This window comes from Microcaecilia unicolor, chromosome 11 (assembly GCF_901765095.1).
Source record: "Microcaecilia unicolor chromosome 11, aMicUni1.1, whole genome shotgun sequence".
NCBI lineage: Eukaryota > Metazoa > Chordata > Amphibia > Gymnophiona > Siphonopidae > Microcaecilia > Microcaecilia unicolor.
Genome location: NC_044041.1, coordinates 59,901,408 through 59,922,684, shown reverse-complemented (window position 1 = coordinate 59,922,684; position 21,277 = coordinate 59,901,408). Strand labels below are relative to the sequence as shown.

The window sequence follows — 21,277 nt, the reverse complement described above, 5'->3', positions numbered from 1 at the left end:
GGATGCTTGGAATGCCCTCCCGCGGGAGGTGGTGGAGATGAAAACGGTAACGGAATTCAAACATGCGTGGGATAAACATAAAGGAATCCTGTTCAGAAGGAATGGATCCTCAGGAGCTTAGCCGAGATTGGGTGGCAGAGCCGGTGAGGGGAGAAATCCTGTTCAGAACGAATGGATCTTCAGGAGCTTAGCCAAGATTGGGAGGCAGAGCCGGTGGGGAGAGGCGGGGCTAGTGGTTGGGAGGTGGGGCTAGTGCTGGGCAGACTTCTACGGTCTGTGCCCTGAAAAAGACAGATACAAATCAAGGTAAGGTATACACAAAAAGTAGCATATATGAGTTATCTTGTAGGGCAGACTGGATGGACCGTGCAGGTCTTTTTCTGCCGTCATCTACTATGAAGCTCAGTTTGCTAATGGCTCAAGAGCTATCCCATCAAATAGTTTAGAAGCTGCACAGTTAGCCACTGAAGACAGAGAAATATTGATGAGCTCATGCTGAATGGTGCTCTTATAGGATAAAGCACACAATTATTATTATTTTTACTTCTCTGTCTCCATTGATCAACAGACACAACCCACAGGTTCTGGACTGGAGCTACTTTGTGTTTAATAAAATGTGCTATACATGACAGTATAGAAAGAGCACAGTGCTGCAACACAATAGACCTTTTTCAGATTTCAGAACAGGCCACAGCGGTACTGCAAAATCACTATGAGAGTGCTGGACATAAAAGGTGCATCACAGAATGGCTCTGTTTGGTATGACAGGTTTGTAGACAGCAGTGTATGGGCACAGTGATATAAAAATGTAGTAGCTTTATGCATAAGATTTTTTGCATGTCCCCACTTACCCCAGTCAACTCGCTCAGCGTGTCTTCCAACACTTTCACTGTGAGAATGAAGGCTCTTTGAGCAAGAACCTGCCGATCTGCATCTCTCAAGTACTTCCTATATGAGAAACAGAAAGAGCAGGGAAGGCAAGTCAGACAGGGGATCTGGCTCACGTTCATTTTCCAGACTCCTCACTCTTCATGCATTTATTCCAGAATATGATCCCACTGAAATATTTTTATACAGCTGCTTGCAATCGCCCTCTAGCAAAACATATCCTTAAAATGTATGTGAAAAGAAATTTTAAAAAGGCATGGGATAAACACTGAGGATTCATATATAGAAAAAAGATGGAATGAAAGCAAAACTTAAATGATCTTCACTCTTTAAACAGGGCACAGAAGAGTGTAATTTGCATAGAGTGGCAGGTACAACTCTGGCCACCTTGCTGAGCAGACAATGGACTATATAGGTCTTTATCTGCCATCATTTACTATGTTACTACATTACTAGTAAGAAACTAGCACTAGGTTTTAAGTGGGGTTGAAATGATGTGCTGCGGTTCAGACTGGATATTTCTTTGGGGCCATGTCTCACAACACACAGAGCGATAAGAGCTAACAGTTGCAGCAAGGGAAGGGAAATTGATAAGAGATGAAAGCCATCAGCAATTCCTCACAGATCTTCAATACAGGTTTCCAGCTTCACTTTCCTTCAAAGCACTGCCCTGAGAACAAGGTCACTGGATAAGGGATGACACACATAAGGGAAATGGGACTTGATATACCGCCTTTCTGAGGTTTTTGCAACTACATTCAAAGCGGTTTACATATATTCAGGTACTTATTTTGTACCAGGGGCAATGGAGGGTTAAGTGATTTGCCCAGAGTCACAAGGAGCTGCAGTGGGAATCGAACTCAGTTCCCCAGGATCAAAGTCTGCTGCACTAACCACTAGGCTACTCCTCCACTAGTTTCACTGGGTTTTTTTTTTTTTTTTTTTAACAGAAGAGGATCTTCGTCTCCAGTTTCCACTCCATTAGTAGGGGGATCCATATTAATGGGGCTTGTCTCAGACTGGATGGCTGCATATAAGTCCCAATCTACTGGGATAGTAGGGACCGAAAAGGCACATATTGTCAAACAGAATAATACAATTAAGGATGTGGTTGCATCAGAATAAATAAAAGCTGAATGCTGGGAAGACAGAGGACTCAGCTAAAAATTATACTTATACTAAGTCTCCCACTAGAAGGGAGCTTGCTCCAAGTACAGAAGTTAAAGTATCAGGAGTTACAAAGGACCAGGGTTGACATTATAGAAACAGACTCATAATCTCTGGCAATTTTAAAAACCCAGGGACCAAGCTACAGTGCTGTCTAGGTTAAATTTCTCTAGTTTTTAGTTAACAGGTTTAGTGAATGACAGTTAAATACTGCAGCTAGGATCAGGCAGAGTTTGAAGTCCTGGAGCCATATTTCCCCAGTATTAAAGGGCCTTCACTGACTACCAGTAAGTTAAAGGGTTGTGTTTAATATCCTGACCATAGTGTTTAAAATACTGAAGCTCAATGTCCTGCCATACTTGAAAAATTGCATATTCATGTCTATTCCAATCTGTTCCTTACTTTCTTCACAGCATTTACTTTTATGAGCACCTGGTCCTAAACATGTGCACTCAAATGAGACCATGTAGAAAGTGTTCTCTTTTGCTGCTCCATGGTTTTGGAATGGGCTACATGTGACTTGCAGCCATTGGATTATTAAATGGGTTTTCATAAGCAATGTAAAGCCTGTTTTCTTTGACCTTTGCCAAAATGTAAGTTTCACTGGTTATTTATTTTAAGGGTAGTATCTTTGATTTATGTTTAACATGTGTGATTAAATAATGTTCCTTGCCAATTTTATTTATTCACATTTCTAGCATGTTACAAGAATAAATAAATATGCAAAAAATTTAAGACAATAAATAAAAAGATCACACATTACGGAATCCAAGGCCATTTTATTTTATGGTTTATGTTGTAACTAGTAAAAAAGGCCCGTTTCTGACACAAATGAAACGGGCTAGCAAGGTTGTCCTCAGAGTGTGTATGTTTGAGAGAGTGTGTGTGAGAGTGACTGTGCGAGTGTGTGTGACAGAGAGAGAGAGAGTGAGACTGGGTGCGAGTGTGTCTGTGAGAGAGAGTGTGTGTGAGCATGAGAGTGTGTGCCAGGGCCCCCCTCCCTCCGTTCCAGGGTCCCCCCTCCCTCCCGCCCTCTGAGTTCCAGGGTTGTTGTCCCCCCTCCCTGCCTCCGAGTTCCTGGGTCATCCCCTCCCTGCCTCCCTCCGAGTTTCAGGATCCCCTCCCTCCCCTGCATTATGCTCTCTCCTCTGCATTCATCCATATGCAGGCAACGTCCTCTATGCCCTGCCCCCTCCATCCATCCATGTGCAGCATCTCTCCCCTGCCCCCTCCACCACCCTCTGAGTTCCAGGCCCCCCTCCGAGTTCCAGTGTCCCCCTCCCTCCCTCCCATTTCCAGGGTAGGGAGGGGGGACGGAGAATGTTGGAGGAGAACATTGGAGGAGTGATGTCAGCAGGTGGTTATGATCCCAGTGAGACACACTGGAATGTTGGAGGAGCAAATTATTATATTAGATCACTCTGACTTGTATAGATGGATGAAGACACAGCAAGGGAAATCAATTAGGTATTGAAGGGTCAAGTATTTTGCACCTAACAGAGATAAAATACTACACTACTTTATCCAATTATTTTGAATAAAATCTGATTCTTTATTGGCAGTCAGTGCAAAACTATGAGTAAAGGAGTGGCCCTGTCCTATCTTTTGTTATCTGCAATAATTTCTGCATCTATGTTCTGTATCGACTAAAGATATGCTAACTGTTTAGTAAACTCAGATAAATAGATTTCTAGCCAGGACAGCACTGCTCTCTGCATCATATGCCTTAAATCCAGCTGGGCGAGAATGGTATGGATATGTCTCACAAGTGGAAGATAACAGAAGGCTTTTGTTCAACTATCAACCCAGTCTGATCCTCCATATCAATCCCAGAATTGAAAAGGACTCCCAGATTGCAAATGCTTTTACCTAACGGAAGCACTACACCTCTGAATTTAGGACCTGATACTAGAAAGGATTTTCCTGAGCAACTCACCCACAAAATTTGTTTTATCTGGATTATTCATCAGCTCCTCAGTACCTCTCCACTCTTATCTACCTACTCTCCGGGAACTCCGTTCTTCGGGTAAATCTCTCTTATCTGTACCCTTCTCCTCCACTGCCAACTCCAGACTCGGTTCCTTTTATCTTGCTGTACCATACATCTGGAATAGACTTCCCGAGTCAGTACATAAGCTCCAGCTCTGGCAGTCTTCAAATCTAGGCTAAAAGGCCACCTTTTTGCAGCTACTTTTAACTCCTGCGAGTCACTTGTTCAGTACCCATGTCTGCTTTATTATTCCCACCATAAGTAACTACCTTATCCCTTATTTGTCTATTTTGATTAGAATGTGAGCTATGTCGAGCAGGGACTGTCTCTTACATGTTCAGAGTACAGTGCTGCGAATGCCTAGTAGACTACAGAAATAAGTAGCAGTAGCCATTCCTCAACCGGATCAAAACATCTCAATCCACAGAAACAAGAGTACAATCCCTATCGCAGGAAAACATAAAATTCAGTGTCATCTGCAACAGAAATGTGTCAATTTATGCGCCTTGAAGATTCCCCTTACTGGCTGCAAGAACACAAACAGAACAGGCAACAAGGGCAAATGCCATGGAACTTCACAATGTATGCACTAGGGTTCTGAAACATGCTATCCCACTGTAATCTTTTTAACAATGCTCAAGAAAGGAAATGAAGTCAGTCCAAAACTGTACTCCTAGTGTCTAATTTAATCAATCTCCTTAGGAGTAGGGTATGGTCCCCACCAGATCAAATGTCTTTAAGAGTTGTAATTGAACCAGATGACTTTCCTTGCCCTGATTTAATGTGGTTTAAGTACATAAGTACATAAGTAGTGCCATACTGGGAAAGACCAAAGGTCCATCTAGCCCAGCATCCTGTCACCGACAGTGGCCAATCCAGGTCAAGGGCACCTGGCACGCTCCCCAAACGTAAAAACATTCCAGACAAGTTATACCTAAAAATGCGGAATTTTTCCAAGTCCATTTAATAGCGGTCTATGGACTTGTCCTTTAGGAATCTATCTAACCCCTTTTTAAACTCCGTCAAGCTAACCGCCCGTACCACGTTCTCCGGCAACGAATTCCAGAGTCTAATTACACGTTGGGTGAAGAAAAATTTTCTCCGATTCGTTTTAAATTTACCACACTGTAGCTTCAACTCATGCCCTCTAGTCCTAGTATTTTTGGATAGCGTGAACAGTCGCTTCACATCCACCCGATCCATTCCACTCATTATTTTATACACTTCTATCATATCTCCCCTCAGCCGTCTCTTCTCCAAGCTGAAAAGCCCTAGCCTTCTCAGCCTCTCTTCATAGGAAAGTCGTCCCATCCCCACTATCATTTTCGTCGCCCTTCGCTGTACCTTTTCCAATTCTACTATATCTTTTTTGAGATACGGAGACCAGTACTGAACACAATACTCCAGGTGCGGTCGCACCATGGAGCGATACAACGGCATTATAACATCCGCACACCTGGACTCCATACCCTTCCTAATAACACCCAACATTCTATTCGCTTTCCTAGCCGCAGCAGCACACTGAGCAGAAGGTTTCAGCGTATCATCGACGACGACACCCAGATCCCTTTCTTGATCCGTAACTCCTAACGCGGAACCTTGCAAGACGTAGCTATAATTCGGGTTCCTCTTACCCACATGCATCACTTTGCACTTGTCAACATTGAACTTCATCTGCCACTTGCACGCCCATTCTCCCAGTCTCGCAAGGTCCTCCTGTAATCGTTCACATTCCTCCTGCGACTTGACGACCCTGAATAATTTTGTGTCATCGGCGAACATTTCTTCTAGTGAGATTACCAAGACAGTCTCTGTGCCATGGCCTTTTCTGAAGCATACTGCAAAGGAACCAGCATCTGATGGTGATCTAGAGGATCATATAGTACTATATTAACCAGATTGTTGCTTGAAAGCAAAAGTGTCATATATGCAATTTTTGTAAGAATTAAGATAAGACATTAAACTTTACCTCTCATTTTCTATGTTTTGCATCAAGCATACAAATAACTTTTGCTTTCAGGTGATGAGATGTTCTACCAGCTTAGCTAAAGAAAAAATAAATGGCAACTGGTTTTGTCACTGTAGTTTTGTTACTCATATGAATACATACTAATATGAATTATGTAATTGTGTCATAGCTTGTGGATATAATCATGAGGACTTGTCCTCCTGGTGGGAAATAGAGGCAGTACTGCATACACTCGGACCAACCCTAAGAGAGCATTCAAGCTCTCAGAAAAAGCTTCAACAGTAGCATTTTTAATCACAAGGCCACCTAAACCATTCCTAGCTTGACAGTTCAAATGATGTATGAAAATGGCTAGTACAATAAAAAAAACATTATTATACTGTAAGACATAGTAACATAGTATATGACGGCACATAAAGACAAGCATGGTCCATCCAGAGCCACAACTGGCACTCCATGCAAGTTCGATCAAATACTGGCATCACATGACAACATAACACATAGGAAGAAGTATGGAAATCTTAAAAGGCAAAATGCCATGTAAGCAAAATATTATTTTGAAGGCCAAGCAGAATCTATATCTATGCTGACAGATATTTGTTAAAGAAAGGTTCTCACTTTCCCTGGTCGGGAGTCCGCTGGAGCATGGAAGAAATTTTCAGCAGGGTGCTGGAGTCCTTCAGCTGTGATAGCACATTCAGCAATAGCACAATTGATCGACTCATATGAGATGCAAAACTGCCTGGGCGGTCAATCTCATCCACGGGGATACGCCAGATTCCCTGCCAGAAATCAGATACGTTACAACAAGCAACAAGAAAGTGCACATGCTGATGGGAAAGGTGTTCAAGAAACTGGGTTACCAGATAGCTCCAGATCATAAGAGACAGGCTGAATCAATCCTGGGTTTTACCCTCTGTCTCAGCCTGTCCCTGAAGACCAGGAGCCATCTGATAACAAAAGAGGCTGTACTAGCAATGAGAAGGCATAAGCCTGTCAGGTCAAAGTTTCTAGAACCTGAATCCATGAAAAAGGGTGATAGAACAAGCACATATGCTGATGTGCGAGACATGCTCTAGAACTCAAGACAAGCAAACAGGGTGTCGCATGTGTTGATGTCAGAGAGAAAGAAGTAGATACGTATGCTACTCGACATACCTCGATGTTAGAGAGAAAGAAGTAGATACGTATGCTACTCGACATACCTCGATGTTAAGGAGGAATATGCAGAGAGATACCTTATTACCAATTGCGAGAAAAGTTAAATTGCTTACCTGTAATTGAGTAACTCTAGTGAAAGCAGCTCAATGAACTGTTTAACTGTCTTATCTAGATTGTAAGCTCTTTGAGCAGGGACTGTCTTTTTGTGAATGGTGTACAGCGTTGCGTATGTCTTGTAGCGCTATAGAAATGATAAGTAGTAGTAGTAGTGACACTAACCTAAAGTGATATTTTGGAATCATGAAGCTTTCAAACCTGTTGCAGCATTATCAGGCACTCAATACTTCCTGCAACTATAGAGAAATTAGGTTTTACCTGATAATTTTCATTCCATTAGTCCTTCCCACTATTCTAGAACCTATGGATAGTTGTGTCCATTAACCAGCAGATGGAGAGAGAGAGAGAGAACTGAAAACTGAGCTGAGATCGATCTCTCTCTTGGCATCCAGTCCAGCTTTCAGTATTTATGTAGACAAGCAGTAAGGAGAAACTAAGAACACACAACAATCTTAAATAACTCGCTAACCCAACACTAACCAGATGAGCAAATGTGTGGACCTCTCTCAGCCCTGGACAACTTGTAGAGAATAAGAGATACGCAGAAAGCATCATGCAAGGTGACAGAATTCATACTGACTAAACATCTTAGAAACCTCGGGAGGGCCTTTGGAATAGTGGGAAGGACTAATGGAAAGAAAATTATCAGGTTAAGACCCGATTTCTCCTTCCATTATATAGTGTCCCACTATTCCAGAACCTGTGGGATGTTCAAAAGTAATCCCTAGAGTTGGTGGTATCCCGGCTCCACCTCCCTAAGGATGGAAGCCCCACAACTGGCTTCAGAGAATGCCGCAACATCCACCCTGTAGTGCTTGGCAAAGGTATGCAACGTTGACCATGACACTGCCTTACAAATATCCGCTGGAAAGTTTCCGCTAGGATGTCACTGAACGCCTCACAGAATGAGCCCACAAGGCCTGAGGAGCCTGATTCCCTGTAAGCAAATAAGCCAACGCGATAGTCTCCTTTAGTTGTGGGCATGGAAGGAATGAGGCCAAGACTATGTTTGCGAAACTCATTTGTAACCTCTCTCATTTGTGACCTGCTCAGCTAATATTGCGATCTGATAGCTGTGTTTGATTTCTAACTTGTTTATTGATAGCTGTTAATCTGGGTACTAGATTTAAAAACTGCTATAACTCTGTATTAGATCGCTTCTTCTTTCCTTAAAGTGTGCTGAACCCTCCCCCTCCCCCACCTGGTTGTTTGGAGACAATTTGTTAAGCTTAGGTGGGGCTAAAGCTTCTGCTTTGAGACGGCTGCAGGCAACCACGTGGTCTCTCTCTTTCTTGACTCCTGCCTGAAGGACGCTCACAGATAAGATTTGCTCTGGCATTAATTCTGGTTATCCCTACCTTAGAGCTGTGGTTTTTGGCGTTTCTGGTGCATTTCTTAACCTTGTCTTCCCCTAATCCCATGTGTAGATAAGTGGCTTAATACAGTTCTAGAGATAGGTTTTACAGCAAACACAGTCCACAGGTTTTAAGTTTAAGACCACCTACCCGGCCCCTCTACCCACCCACCCCAAGACCAACACTTTCTAAATAGCTTTCCTAAATACAATACTTATCACTAATTAACTCCACCCAAATTACAACTGCTTCTGAAAAGTAAACCATTCATTATCACAGTATATCCCCAGCCTTCTACTCAGCATCAAGGGCTTCCTGCTGTAGATAAAAAGGACCTCTGTTAACATATCCATTACTTGCTATTCTCATTTTATATCACATAGGATACCAATCTACCTTCTCTTTCTTAAACTTGTTCATCAAGCTTCTCTCACTGTTGGCAGTACTGTTTTGGCAGTATAATCAAAAAAATCATTGTTAATCAGCTATACCCACAGATCAGGATCAGATTTATTCTAGGTCTTGCTTTGCAAGATTAATCTATTCAATTAGGTCTACAACCAACCGGTACATCAGGAAAAAAATATACCCTCAAGGAAAAAGCTCAATCACTGAATTTCAAATAGTCAGATACATACACTGAACTCCACCCACACAGTAAATCTTAACAGGTTCTCAGTTCTTACCCTAAAACTACACATTAACTACCTACCCCCTATATCCCATAGAACAGGAGTAGGAGAAATAACAGGTAGTTGTGAGACAGGCTACATATTTTATTATCACAAGTACAACAGCCCCCCTACATTTGGAACTATGGTAAAGAAACAAAGAACCCCTAAAGCTACTGCTTTCAGTATAGCTTCTACCACTGTCAACACCACACCCTTGGACCAAGACAAGATTCTGGTTTCATGTGATAAATGTACGTACACTGAGTCCCTTGTGAAAGAAGTACAAGAACTAAGAGAAGAAGTGGTAAGACTAAGAAACATCTGGGACAACCAGAAATTTGACCCAGAGTCGCAGGTCAAAACATTGAGGACTTCCAGCAAAGGGAGAGAAGATCTTGGGCAGACAGAGCACAGCTGGAAGAAGGTCACCAAGTCCCACAAGATCAATCCTCCAACTCCACTTTCTATTCAGCTAAAGAATCGGTTCATAGCCCTGGAGGTAGAAGAGCTAGAAACATCTAAAAAACAGGAGGAAACAATGACCAAAAATGCCATCACGGCCGGACAATTGGCCCAAAGAAAGCGAAAAGTAATGGTGATTGGAGATTCACTTCTCAGGGGTACCGAAGCGCCCATCTGCCGGCCAGATATGTTGTCCAGAGAGGTGTGCTGTCTGCCGGGTGCCAAGATTTGCGATATTGTGGAAAGATTGCCTAGACTCATCAAGCCTACGGACCACGCTCTTATGCTACTCATCCATGTTGGCACAAATGATACAGCTAAGTATCCTACTGAATGTATCGTACGAGACTTCGAGGCTTTGGGTCAGAGGGTGAAGCATCTAGATGCGCAGGCGGTTTTCTCATCGATCCTCCCTGTCAAAGGTAAACGTCAAATGAGAGAAGCTCGCATCTTGGAGATAAATGCGTGGCTGCGTGGTTGGTGCCAATGAGAGTGCTTTGGTTTCGTAGACCATGGGATGATTTTCCAAGAGGTTCTGAGTGGTGATGGTGTCCATCTGTCAAGGAAGGGAAGGAGTGTCTTCAGCAACAGGCTGGCTAAAGTACTAAAGAGTGCTTTAAACTAAAATTGATGGGGATGGGTATAAAAGACCACAAAGCCATAATTAACCCCAAGGAAGGTAGGGCATCTAATGCCTCTATAGAAGTGAATAAAAAGAGTAAAATCTGGAGAGCCTTGTATACCAATGCCCTTAGTATGGGACACAAACATCTAGAACTTGAGGCTACAATGATAGCAGCGGACTTGGATTTAGTGGCGTTCACGGAGAACCATGACTGGGATATTGCTATACTTGGCTATAATCTATTCAGGAAGGACAGAGTAGGAAAAAAGGGTGGAGGTATGGCATTATATGCTAAGAATGATATCCAAATGACTGAACTGCAGGACATGTGGGGTATGGAAGAAGTGCTGTGGGTTAAACTGGAAAGAGGGAAAGGAAAATGTATCTATATCAGAGTGATATACAGACCTCCCTCACAGTCGGAGGAAATGGACAGGGACTTAATTGAAGACATCCACAAGATAGCTAGGAAAGGGGAAATACTACTGATAGGTGACTTCAATATGCCGGATGTTGACTGGGGTGTCCTGGCTGTGGGGTCGTCTAGAAGCAAAGAGATCTTAGACTCCCTACAGGAAGAATTGTTCCAGCAGTGGGTAACGGAACAGACGCGGGATGGGGCTGTTCTGGACCTGGTGCTTGGAGAGTACGTTTCTGACGTCAAGGTGGTGGACCATTTGGCACCTAGTGATCATCATATGGTATGGTTCAATATTAAAACATTCACTCGAGATTGAAGGTCCTGGATTTCAAAGGAACTAACTTCACTGAGATGGGGGAATTTCTCAAGGAACAGTTAGTAGGATGGGAACAGCTAAAGGATGTAGAACAGCAATGGAGAAGACTGAAAGGAGCTATATTAAAGGCAACTAACCTTTATGTTAGAAAATTACATAAAAGAAAAAGGAAAAGAAGGCCTCTCTGGTACTCGAATGTAGTAGCTGAAAAGATAAGGGAAAGGAGGCTAGCCTTTGCACGTTATAAGACGACTCAGAAAGATGAAGACAGGAGGGAATACCTAAATAAGCGAAGAGAAGCTGGAAAAGCAATCAGGAAAGCAAAGCGGCAAATGGAGGAAAAGATAGCTAATACGGTAAAATTGGGAGACAAGACCTTTTTCAGATATGTAAGTGACAAGAGGAAGTGCCATAATAGCATTGTGAGGCTCAAAGCTGAGGGAGAGAAATATTTATTTACTTAGACAATTTATATCCCACATTTTCCCACCCATGGGCAGGCTCAATGTGGCTTACATCAATTTAAAAATGTGTACAGCAGTGTAAAAAGGCTTACATCAATCTAGTAACAATCAGATACATTTAGGTTGAAGTAGCTGGTGAGTAATGACTGAGGGGAAGAAAAGAGAAAGGTGCAAAAGAGTAAAATACGTCTGTATAACAGTAACAGTTCAGGAGTCACTAATGCAATGCGGGACTTTAGAGGAAGATAATTTTAACGATTATTTTAGCTCTGTGTTCACAAATGAAAGACCGGGGGTAGGGCTGCAAAAAACACAGGCTAAAGGGGATGGATGTATGGTCGACCAAGACCCGTTTACGGAGGACTGTGTTCGTGAGGAGCTTGTCAAACTAGAAGTAGACAGAGCGATGGGGCCTGATGGGATACACCCAAGGGTGCTTAAGGAACTCGAAGAGATTCTGTCGGCTCCGCTGACGGACATCTTCAATGCTTCCTTAGAAACTGGAATGGTCCAGGTGGACTGGAAAAGGGCGAATGTGGTTCCTTTGCATTAGAGAGGAAGTAAGGAGGAGGTTGGGAATTACAGACCTGTCAGTCTGACCTCGGTGGTGAGTAAGCTAATAGAAACGCTTCTAAAGAGGAGGATTGTGACATTTCTTGAACTACATGGAATGCGGGACCCGAGGCAGCATGGCTTCACTAGTGGCAGGTCGTGCCAGACGAATCTGACTGTCTTCTTCGACTGGGTGACCAACCAGTTGGAGGTGGGAGGGGCGCTTGATGTGGTATACTTGGATTTCAGCAAAGCCTTTGACATGGTTCCGCACAGGCGACTGATAAATAAATTGAGTGCCCTCGGTGTGGGACCTAGAGTAACTGATTGGGTAAAAAATTGGTTGAATGGTAGGAGAAAGAGGGTGGTGGTAAATGGAGCTTGCTCTGAAGAAAAGGATGTCGTCAGTGGAGTACTGCAGGGATCAGTCCTAGGGCTGGCTCTTTTTAACGTCTTTGTGAGCGATATTGCGGAAGGGTTGTCTGGTAAGGTTTGTCTCTTTGCGGATTACACTAAACTCTGCAACAGGGTGGACACCCTGGAGGGTGTGAATGACATGAGGAAGGACCTAGCGAAGCTAGAGGAATGGACCGATATTTGGCAACTAAGGTTTAATCCCAAAAAATGCAGGGTCATGCATTTGGGTCGCAAAAATCCGAGGGAACGGTACAGTATAGGGGGTGTAGTGCTTCAGTGTGCGAAGGAAGAGCGAGACTTGGGGGTGATTGTGTCTGACGACCTTAAAGCTTTCAAACAGGTAGAAAAAGCGATGGTCAAAGCCAGAAGGATGCTTGGGTGCATATAGAGAGGCATGACCAGCAGGAAAAAGGAGGTGATGGTGCTGTTGTATAAGTCTCTGGTGAGGCCTCATTTGGAGTACTGTGTGCAGTTCTGGAGACTGCACCTACGGAAAAATATAAACAGGATGGAGTAGGTCCAGAGGGCGGCTACGAAATTAGTAAGAGGTCTTGAATGCAAAAATTATAGGGACAGGCTTATGTATCTCAACATGTATACAGTGGTGGAAATAAGTATTTGATCCCTTGCTGATTTTGTAAGTTTGCCCACTGACAAAGACATGAGCAGCCCATAATTGAAGGGTAGGTTATTGGTAACAGTGAGAGATAGCACATCACAAATTAAATCCGGAAAATCACATTGTGGAAAGTATATGAATTTATTTGCATTCTGCAGAGGGAAATAAGTATTTGATCCCCCACCAACCAGTAAGAGATCTGGCCCCTACAGACCAGGTAGATGCTCCAAATCAACTCGTTACCTGCATGACAGACAGCTGTCGGCAATGGTCACCTGTATGAAAGACACCTGTCCACAGACTCAGTGAATCAGTCAGACTCTAACCTCTACAAAATGGCCAAGAGCAAGGAGCTGTCTAAGGATGTCAGGGACAAGATCATACACCTGCACAAGGCTGGAATGGGCTACAAAACCATCAGTAAGACGCTGGGCGAGAAGGAGACAACTGTTGGTGCCATAGTAAGAAAATGGAAGAAGTACAAAATGACTGTCAATCGACAAAGATCTGGGGCTCCACGCAAAATCTCACCTCGTGGGGTATCCTTGATCATGAGGAAGGTTAGAAATCAGCCTACAACTACAAGGGGGGAACTTGTCAATGATCTCAAGGCAGCTGGGACCACTGTCACCACGAAAACCATTGGTAACACATTACGACATAACGGATTGCAATCCTGCAGTGCCCGCAAGGTCCCCCTGCTCCGGAAGGCACATGTGACGGCCCGTCTGAAGTTTGCCAGTGAACACCTGGATGATGCTGAGAGTGATTGGGAGAAGGTGCTGTGGTCAGATGAGACAAAAATTGAGCTCTTTGGCATGAACTCAACTCGCCGTGTTTGGAGGAAGAGAAATGCTGCCTATGACCCAAAGAACACCGTCCCCACTGTCAAGCATGGAGGTGGAAATGTTATGTTTTGGGGGTGTTTCTCTGCTAAGGGCACAGGACTACTTCACCGCATCAATGGGAGAATGGATGGGGCCATGTACCGTACAATTCTGAGTGACAACCTCCTTCCCTCCGCCAGGGCCTTAAAAATGGGTCGTGGCTGGGTCTTCCAGCACGACAATGACCCAAAACATACAGCCAAGGCAACAAAGGAGTGGCTCAGGAAGAAGCACATTAGGGTCATGGAGTGGCCTAGCCAGTCACCAGACCTTAATCCCATTGAAAACTTATGGAGGGAGCTGAAGATGCGAGTTGCCAAGCGACAGCCCAGAACTCTTAATGATTTAGAGATGATCTGCAAAGAGGAGTGGACCAAAATTCCTCCTGACATGTGTGCAAACCTCATCATCAACTACAGAAGACGTCTGACCGCTGTGCTTGCCAACAAGGGTTTTGCCACCAAGTATTAGGTCTTGTTTGCCAGAGGGATTAAATACTTATTTCCCTCTGCAGAATGCAAATAAATTCATATACTTTCCACAATGTGATTTTCCGGATTTAATTTGTGATGTGCTATCTCTCACTGTTACCAATAACCTACCCTTCAATTATGGGCTGCTCATGTCTTTGTCAGTGGGCAAACTTACAAAATCAGCAAGGGATCAAATACTTATTTCCACCACTGTACGCTGGAAAAGAGGAGGGAGAGAGGAGACATGATAGAAACGTTTAAATATCTCAAGGGCATTTATGTACAGGAAGAGAGCCTTTTTCAAATGAAGGAGAGTTCTGGAATGAGGGGGCATATGACCAAGTTAAGAGGGAATAGGCTTAGGAGTAACCTAAGGAAGTATTATTTCACAGAAAGGGTGGTGGAGACATGGAATGGCTTCCCGGTGGAGGTGGTGGAGTCGAGGACTGTTCCAGAATTTAAAAAAGCATAGGATAGACATGTGGGATCACTTAGGAATAGGAAGAATTAGGGGTTACAGAGGATGGGCAGACTGGATGGGTCATATGGCCTTTATCTGCCGTCATGTTTCTATGTGACTTCCAGATATTTAAAGACGACTGTACGCACATTGAGAAGCTTCAAGGAAGAACACTGATCCTATTTGTCCTCTTTGCGAAAGGACAGAAGCTCACAGATTGGTTGAGATGAAATGCTAAAACCACTTTCGGAAGAAAGGAAGGAACTGTACGCAGGCAGACCTCCGCCTCCAAAAACGTGAAGAAAGGGATACTGACAAGAGAGCCTGAAGCTCCGAAACCCTACGTGCCAACACAACAGCCACCAAGAACAATGTCTTTAGTGTCAAACTTTAATCGGACTTACCACTGCCAGCTGCTCCCCCCTAGCTCACAGTCTTTATAAGTCTTACCACAGATGATAAAGGCTCAGGACTTATACTCTGTCCTACACTCCCCAACAAACCTCTTTCTTTCTCCTTTTTTTTTTTAAGTTGTTGTGCTGGAAAAGGAGAGCTCCACAGGAAACAGGGGAGAGGTAAAGGAAGGGAAAAAGTAAATTTGAGGGGCACCAGAGACAGGTAGGTATCTGAAGCCCTTCAGATATGACTCTGCAGACTCAAGCCACCTGCAAAACTCAACTGGGGACCAGCTGACCAACTGGACCAGGAGCAAAGCACTCAGAACTAGAAGCTGAAAAATGAGTCCATCCACCTGCTGGAGATAGAAAATACTGAAGAGCTGGACTAGATGCCAAGAGAGATATTGTCAGTTTTCCGTTCTCTATCTCCACCTGCGGGTTGATGGAAGCTACATAATGGAATTTTATTAATTTTTTTTTTTGTGAAACTTAAGGATAGCCCTGATTGTGCTATTCCATGGCATCAGGGAGAGACAGAGGAATCCAGAGAGGGGCAGTTCATCAAAAGCAGGATGAGAAGTTAAAGCCTGTTTACCTGAAGGGATTTTGTGCTCATAAGCTAACAGACCCTGGCTTAGCTGAGTATCCATTTTATGTCCTACTATGTGAGGCAGTCCGCTCCAAAATAGCAGATTCACAGAGGGATAAGCCAACCACAGTCCACTACACAAATCCACTGAAGAGGAAGCATTTTTAATGGAGTGTCATTCTCAGTGCACTAATGAGAGTTTTAACTGCATGACGCCAGTCTGATGCATGAAACAGACTTTGAGGGACAAGTCAGCCACAGTCTGTCCAGTAAGTCCAGAGAAGAGAAAAGCACTTATAAAAGTACTGTTGTTCCCTATAAGAAACTGAGGGAAGATAAGAGAAGAATGTTAAGAACAAGTGATTTTACAGAGCAGAGGAGGGAAGCTTCCTATCACATATTGTGTTCCCTTTACAATTTTAACTATTGCCCACCAGGCATCCCGACATTCCTACACAATTCACTCATCCCCTATATACCCATCTTGTACTTTGCATTCCTTTTACCACAATCATCTGGCAATACCTTCCGATCTGATTATCAGTCTGCACTGCACTCGCCACTCATGTTTCTGTGTCATGGAGCCTGTTGTGGAATTCCCTTCTTCTGGATATTCAACAAATTGTCTCAAAAATTTTAAAAAAGCCCTAAGATACATGTTTTTAAACCAAGCCTTCGTCTCAGGATAGCGTGTAATTGTCTCATCTCTTGGATTATTAAGCCACTTTTCTCTAAATTGTCCATCTGGGCCTAGTGAGGGTCTCTGTGGCACTTCTTTGCAGCATTCAACTTCTGTCTAGCTGAGTTGACACCTCCTCCCCTCCTTCTGTTTCTTCTTATTAGTTATATGATAATTTTACTTATATTTTTTGTCTCTGTTTTTGTGTGTGTGTGTGTGAATTAATAGAAATCTTTTAACCAAGGCCTTCTTTATGTCTCTTTCCCTCTGTTACCCCTTCTTAATTGTTAATTTATCCTGCTAATGTAAACTGCTTATATATTATATATCAAAGTTGAAATGTAAATGTAAAGCTCATCTTAGAAATTTGAGCAGAAGTAAAATTGGGGATTGACCACTGCCAGCAATATGGCCACCTGATCACTCAGCAACCAGTTTGGGAGTCCCTTTGACCTATCACAACAATAGCTCAACTCAACTGTATGTATCCACTGAGGCTACTTGTTATTACAGAATACATATACAGACATTAAATTTCTTCAAAACTAGAGGAAAATTCTGGTCTAATGAACAATTCAGCAAATAATTAATCTCAAACCAATCTACTAATTTCATCAAACAGTGGAACAATATTAGTAAAACAGTCCTTGACGAACTTGCACCCACAGCAAACAAATCTCATATTAAAAACTTATCCCCATGGTTTAATGAAGATCTTCTACAAATGAAACGCAATTGCAGGAAACAAAAAATAATTTGGGCCAAAAATAAATCCACTGAACAATGGATTAATTGGAAAAAGCTCCTAAAAACATGATTACCAAAGCAAAAACTTCCTACTACTCCAAGCTCATAGGTGATACAAAAGTCAATCCAAGGAAACTCTACTCCTTAGTAAATAGTCTATTGAACACTCAGCCTGAATCAACTGCAAGAGAACCCACTCCAACTGCAGACCAATTGGCAACATATTTCAAACTGAAAATAACTAAAATCAGACTAGAGCTAAACAGCTCTTTTCCATCAACTGACTACTTCCTCAATCTTCAGGATCAATTACCATCTTGTTCTCATGCAGACAGATTTTGGTCCACTTTTCACCCAATTACTATTGATCAGGTCAGTCACACACTACTCAAATATGCAAAATCACGTCTACTTGACACATACCCAAGTTACCTACACAGATCAACTCGTAATCTATTCGCGCTCATATCTTACTCTGATGCTATTTCAGGGTCTGTTCCCCTCTCAAAATGACAATATTATCTTGACTCCCATACCAAAGGATACCTAAACAAGCTTAAGTATAGTCTCCAATTATAGACCAGTGGCCTTAATTCCTCTATTGGTTGGAAGGACTTGTCATGCAACAACTAATGGAATATCTCCAACTCCATGCCATCTTGCACAGCTCACAATCTGGTTTTAGACCCTCTTATAGTACTGAAACTGTTCTTACTACCCTCAGCCAACTTCAGAAGAGAACCGAGTATTGGCAACAAAATATTGCTACTTCAGTTTGATATGTCTAGTGCCTTTGACACTGTTGACCATAATATTCTTCTAAATATCCTTGACCATTATGGAATCTGTGGAGCTGTCCTGAAATGGTTCTCTGGCTTTCTAAAGTCCAGGTCATATCACGTCAAACAATTGGGTGCAATTTCTTCAACATGGCCTCCAGATTGTGGAGTATATCAAGGTTCTCCTCTGTCCCCCTCCTGTTCAATATCATGATGATCCCCTAGCTAATCTACTAGAAATAAATGGTCTTTCATCATTCATTTACGCCGATGATGTCACCATTTATATCCCATTCTCTAAGGAATTCTATGAAATAACGAACTCAATCAAATTAATGGAATCATGGGCATATAATTTTAAATTAAAACTGAACACTGAAAATACTAAGTTTCTTATAGTACCTAACCCTCACCACCCTATAAATCTTTAAAAAAATTATATTAGAGAACATACCTTATCAATAAAAATATTAAGAATCACGACTGATCAATTCCTTACCCTTGAAAGTCAAGTTTCTAAGGAGGTCTCAAGTGTCTTTAATTCACTTTGGAAACTAAAGAGATTAAGACCTTTTTTCACTAAACCAGTCTTTCATACTTTGGTTTAATCCCTAGTACTAAGAAAATTCGACTACTGCAACTCCATTTATGCAGGAATTAAAAGTGGCCTTATTAAAAAATTACAAACGGTACACCACCTTGAGTGAATTCCTTCAAAACGTTGGTAAATAAATCCTAATAAACTGCTCAAAATACCACAGCACGCCCCATATGTACGTCACCTCGCTTCGCCAAAGCAACTCTTCTTCTATATAACCTACACTGGTTACCAATAAATGGTAGAATACCTTTCAAGTTCCGTGTTTTTATTCACCAAATTCTATATGGTTCTGCTCCATCATATATGAACAATCTTACTGAATTACCCCCATGCAATGCCATTTTGCATTTCCTTTAGTGTAATACCCATGATTCTAGTCTAGTCCATTTTCAATCTTATAAACCACCTTTCCCCCTTAATAGGTGATCCAAAGCAGCAGACATTTTACAGATGGTCTTTAAAAAAAACAAAACCCACTATCAGCCCGATCTAATTCTTCATAGTAAAGGCAGAATAAAAACACTTCTAACATAGACCTATCTCCTCCTCTGGGTAAGTGGCAGGGTATACCACACATCTAAATGGAAAAAACACCCGCCCACACCCAAATTATATTACACTGCATAGAATACACAAGTTCTTAATAATAAAAATGTACAACATAAAGAAACAAATCAAAATCTCATAACACATGCATATGCCTATATGTGGCAATAGGGATTTACTGCTGCCCCATTGTTTTAACAGGGTTAATAATAAATATGAATGTGATAACTGCATGCACTACTGTCATGTGTAAATATATCTCATGTATATGAACATCCTGAAAAACTACTTGGATAGTCTTCCAGGCTCAGGTTGAGAATTGATTCTAGGCCACAACTAGGAAATAAGAACATAAGAATAGCCATACCAGGTCAGACCAATGGTCCATCTAGCCCAGTATCCCGCTTCCAACAGTGGCCAATCCAGGTCACAAGTACCTGGCAGAAACCAAAATAGTAGCAACATTCCATGCTACCAATCCCAGGGCAAGCAGTGGCTTACACCATGTCTATCTCAATAGAAGACTATAGACTTTTCCTCCAGGAACATGTCTAAACCTTTTTAAACCCAGATATACTAACTGCTGTTACCACACCCTCTAGCAATGAGTTCCAGAGCTTAACTATTCTTTGATTGAAAAAATATTTCTTCCTATTTGTTTTAAAAGTATTTCCATGTAATTTTATCGAGTGTCCCGTGGTCTTCGTACTTTAGAAAGAGTGAAAAATCGATTCACTTTTATCTGTTCTACACCACTCAGGAGAGAGATTAAAGAGTGCAAGATCTCCTTAGATAAGAAGGTTCTCCCCAAAATGGCTGAGAATATCATAACTTTGTGGCGCCTGACAAGACCTCCCACTTCCCTGGCACAAAAGGTAAATAATAAAAGTCCTCTACAACTCTTTGATAGATACTCAGCTACAAGCTTTCCCTCCCCCACTGTATGTCAGCCAGTGTGCAAAGCAAGACAGCAGATAAAGATCTCCTGTTTGCAGATGTAGAAACATCCTGATACAGGAAGGAGCAAACAATGATTATTTTAAAAGATAATGCTTATACTAAAAGATGCTGCTACTACTACTACCTTGATCTACTTTCATCTCTAAGAACAGTATGAATATAAATTCCCCTAATCAGGGGATACCCACTGCTCAAATCTTTCATTTCTGCTTAGACCAGTCAACATACAAGCAAAAGAATACATCCTCATGTCTGTCTAACCTGTTATTTCTAATGCTGTTTGCAAAAAAAAAAAGTAACTTTACAGATTCTTGGCCAGGCCACAGCTAGAATTAGTTTTCCCATAGCTCAGATTTACTGCAATAAGAAGCACGAGAAAAGTAAGTAGGTTGAAAGTTGAGGAGGGACTTGGCCTCTGCACTGATATTACTAAATAGTTCTGCTACTTCCGTCTAAAAAACACTGGTTCATGAAACTCCTACAGGCCAAGAAAGGGAACAGAAGCAGGCCACCGCTACTCTTCGGGTGACCCAGGAAGATGTGGCCTCTTTACAGTAGTGCTCCCTTCAGTTCTGTCATTGGCAGTCTTGGAGGAGGAGCTGGACAGAGGGAGGAGGAGACGTTTACTAGACATCTGACTCAATTCAATGTTCAAGTACTAGCAGCATCAAAGCAGACAGATGTTAATACTGGTCCTTGAGACACATGCATTGCCTGGGCAATTTCTTCAATATCCAGAGCATCAGAAAGAGGAAGTTTACTCAAGGCGTTGGTTCACATCAAGGTTTAGAGCCTAGCATTCGAAGAACATCCTCATCAAGGTCTCAACTGGAAGCTAAGCATAAACTCAAGCCTTCTCTATTAGAAAAAGTATCTGCTGGAGACTGAGCAGTTCAGTAACATAGTAAATGACGGCAGATAAAAGACCTCTACGGTCCATCCAGTCTGTCCAACAAGTTCA

The 21,277-nt window shown here is 42.4% G+C and overlaps 1 protein-coding gene across 2 annotated transcripts in view; it reads right to left on the bottom strand.

The window, feature by feature from the left end:
* Nucleotides 1-21,277, bottom strand: part of CABIN1 (calcineurin binding protein 1) — a 267,407-nt gene that overhangs the window by 56,118 nt on the left and 190,012 nt on the right. For both annotated transcript variants that reach the window (XM_030218338.1, XM_030218339.1), the window contains exons 30-31: nucleotides 6,633-6,796; nucleotides 852-948 (exon numbers count right to left, since the gene is read on the bottom strand). In XM_030218338.1, the coding sequence (XP_030074198.1) occupies nucleotides 852-948; nucleotides 6,633-6,796 (261 nt within the window). The remainder of the gene's footprint in view (nucleotides 1-851; nucleotides 949-6,632; nucleotides 6,797-21,277) is intronic.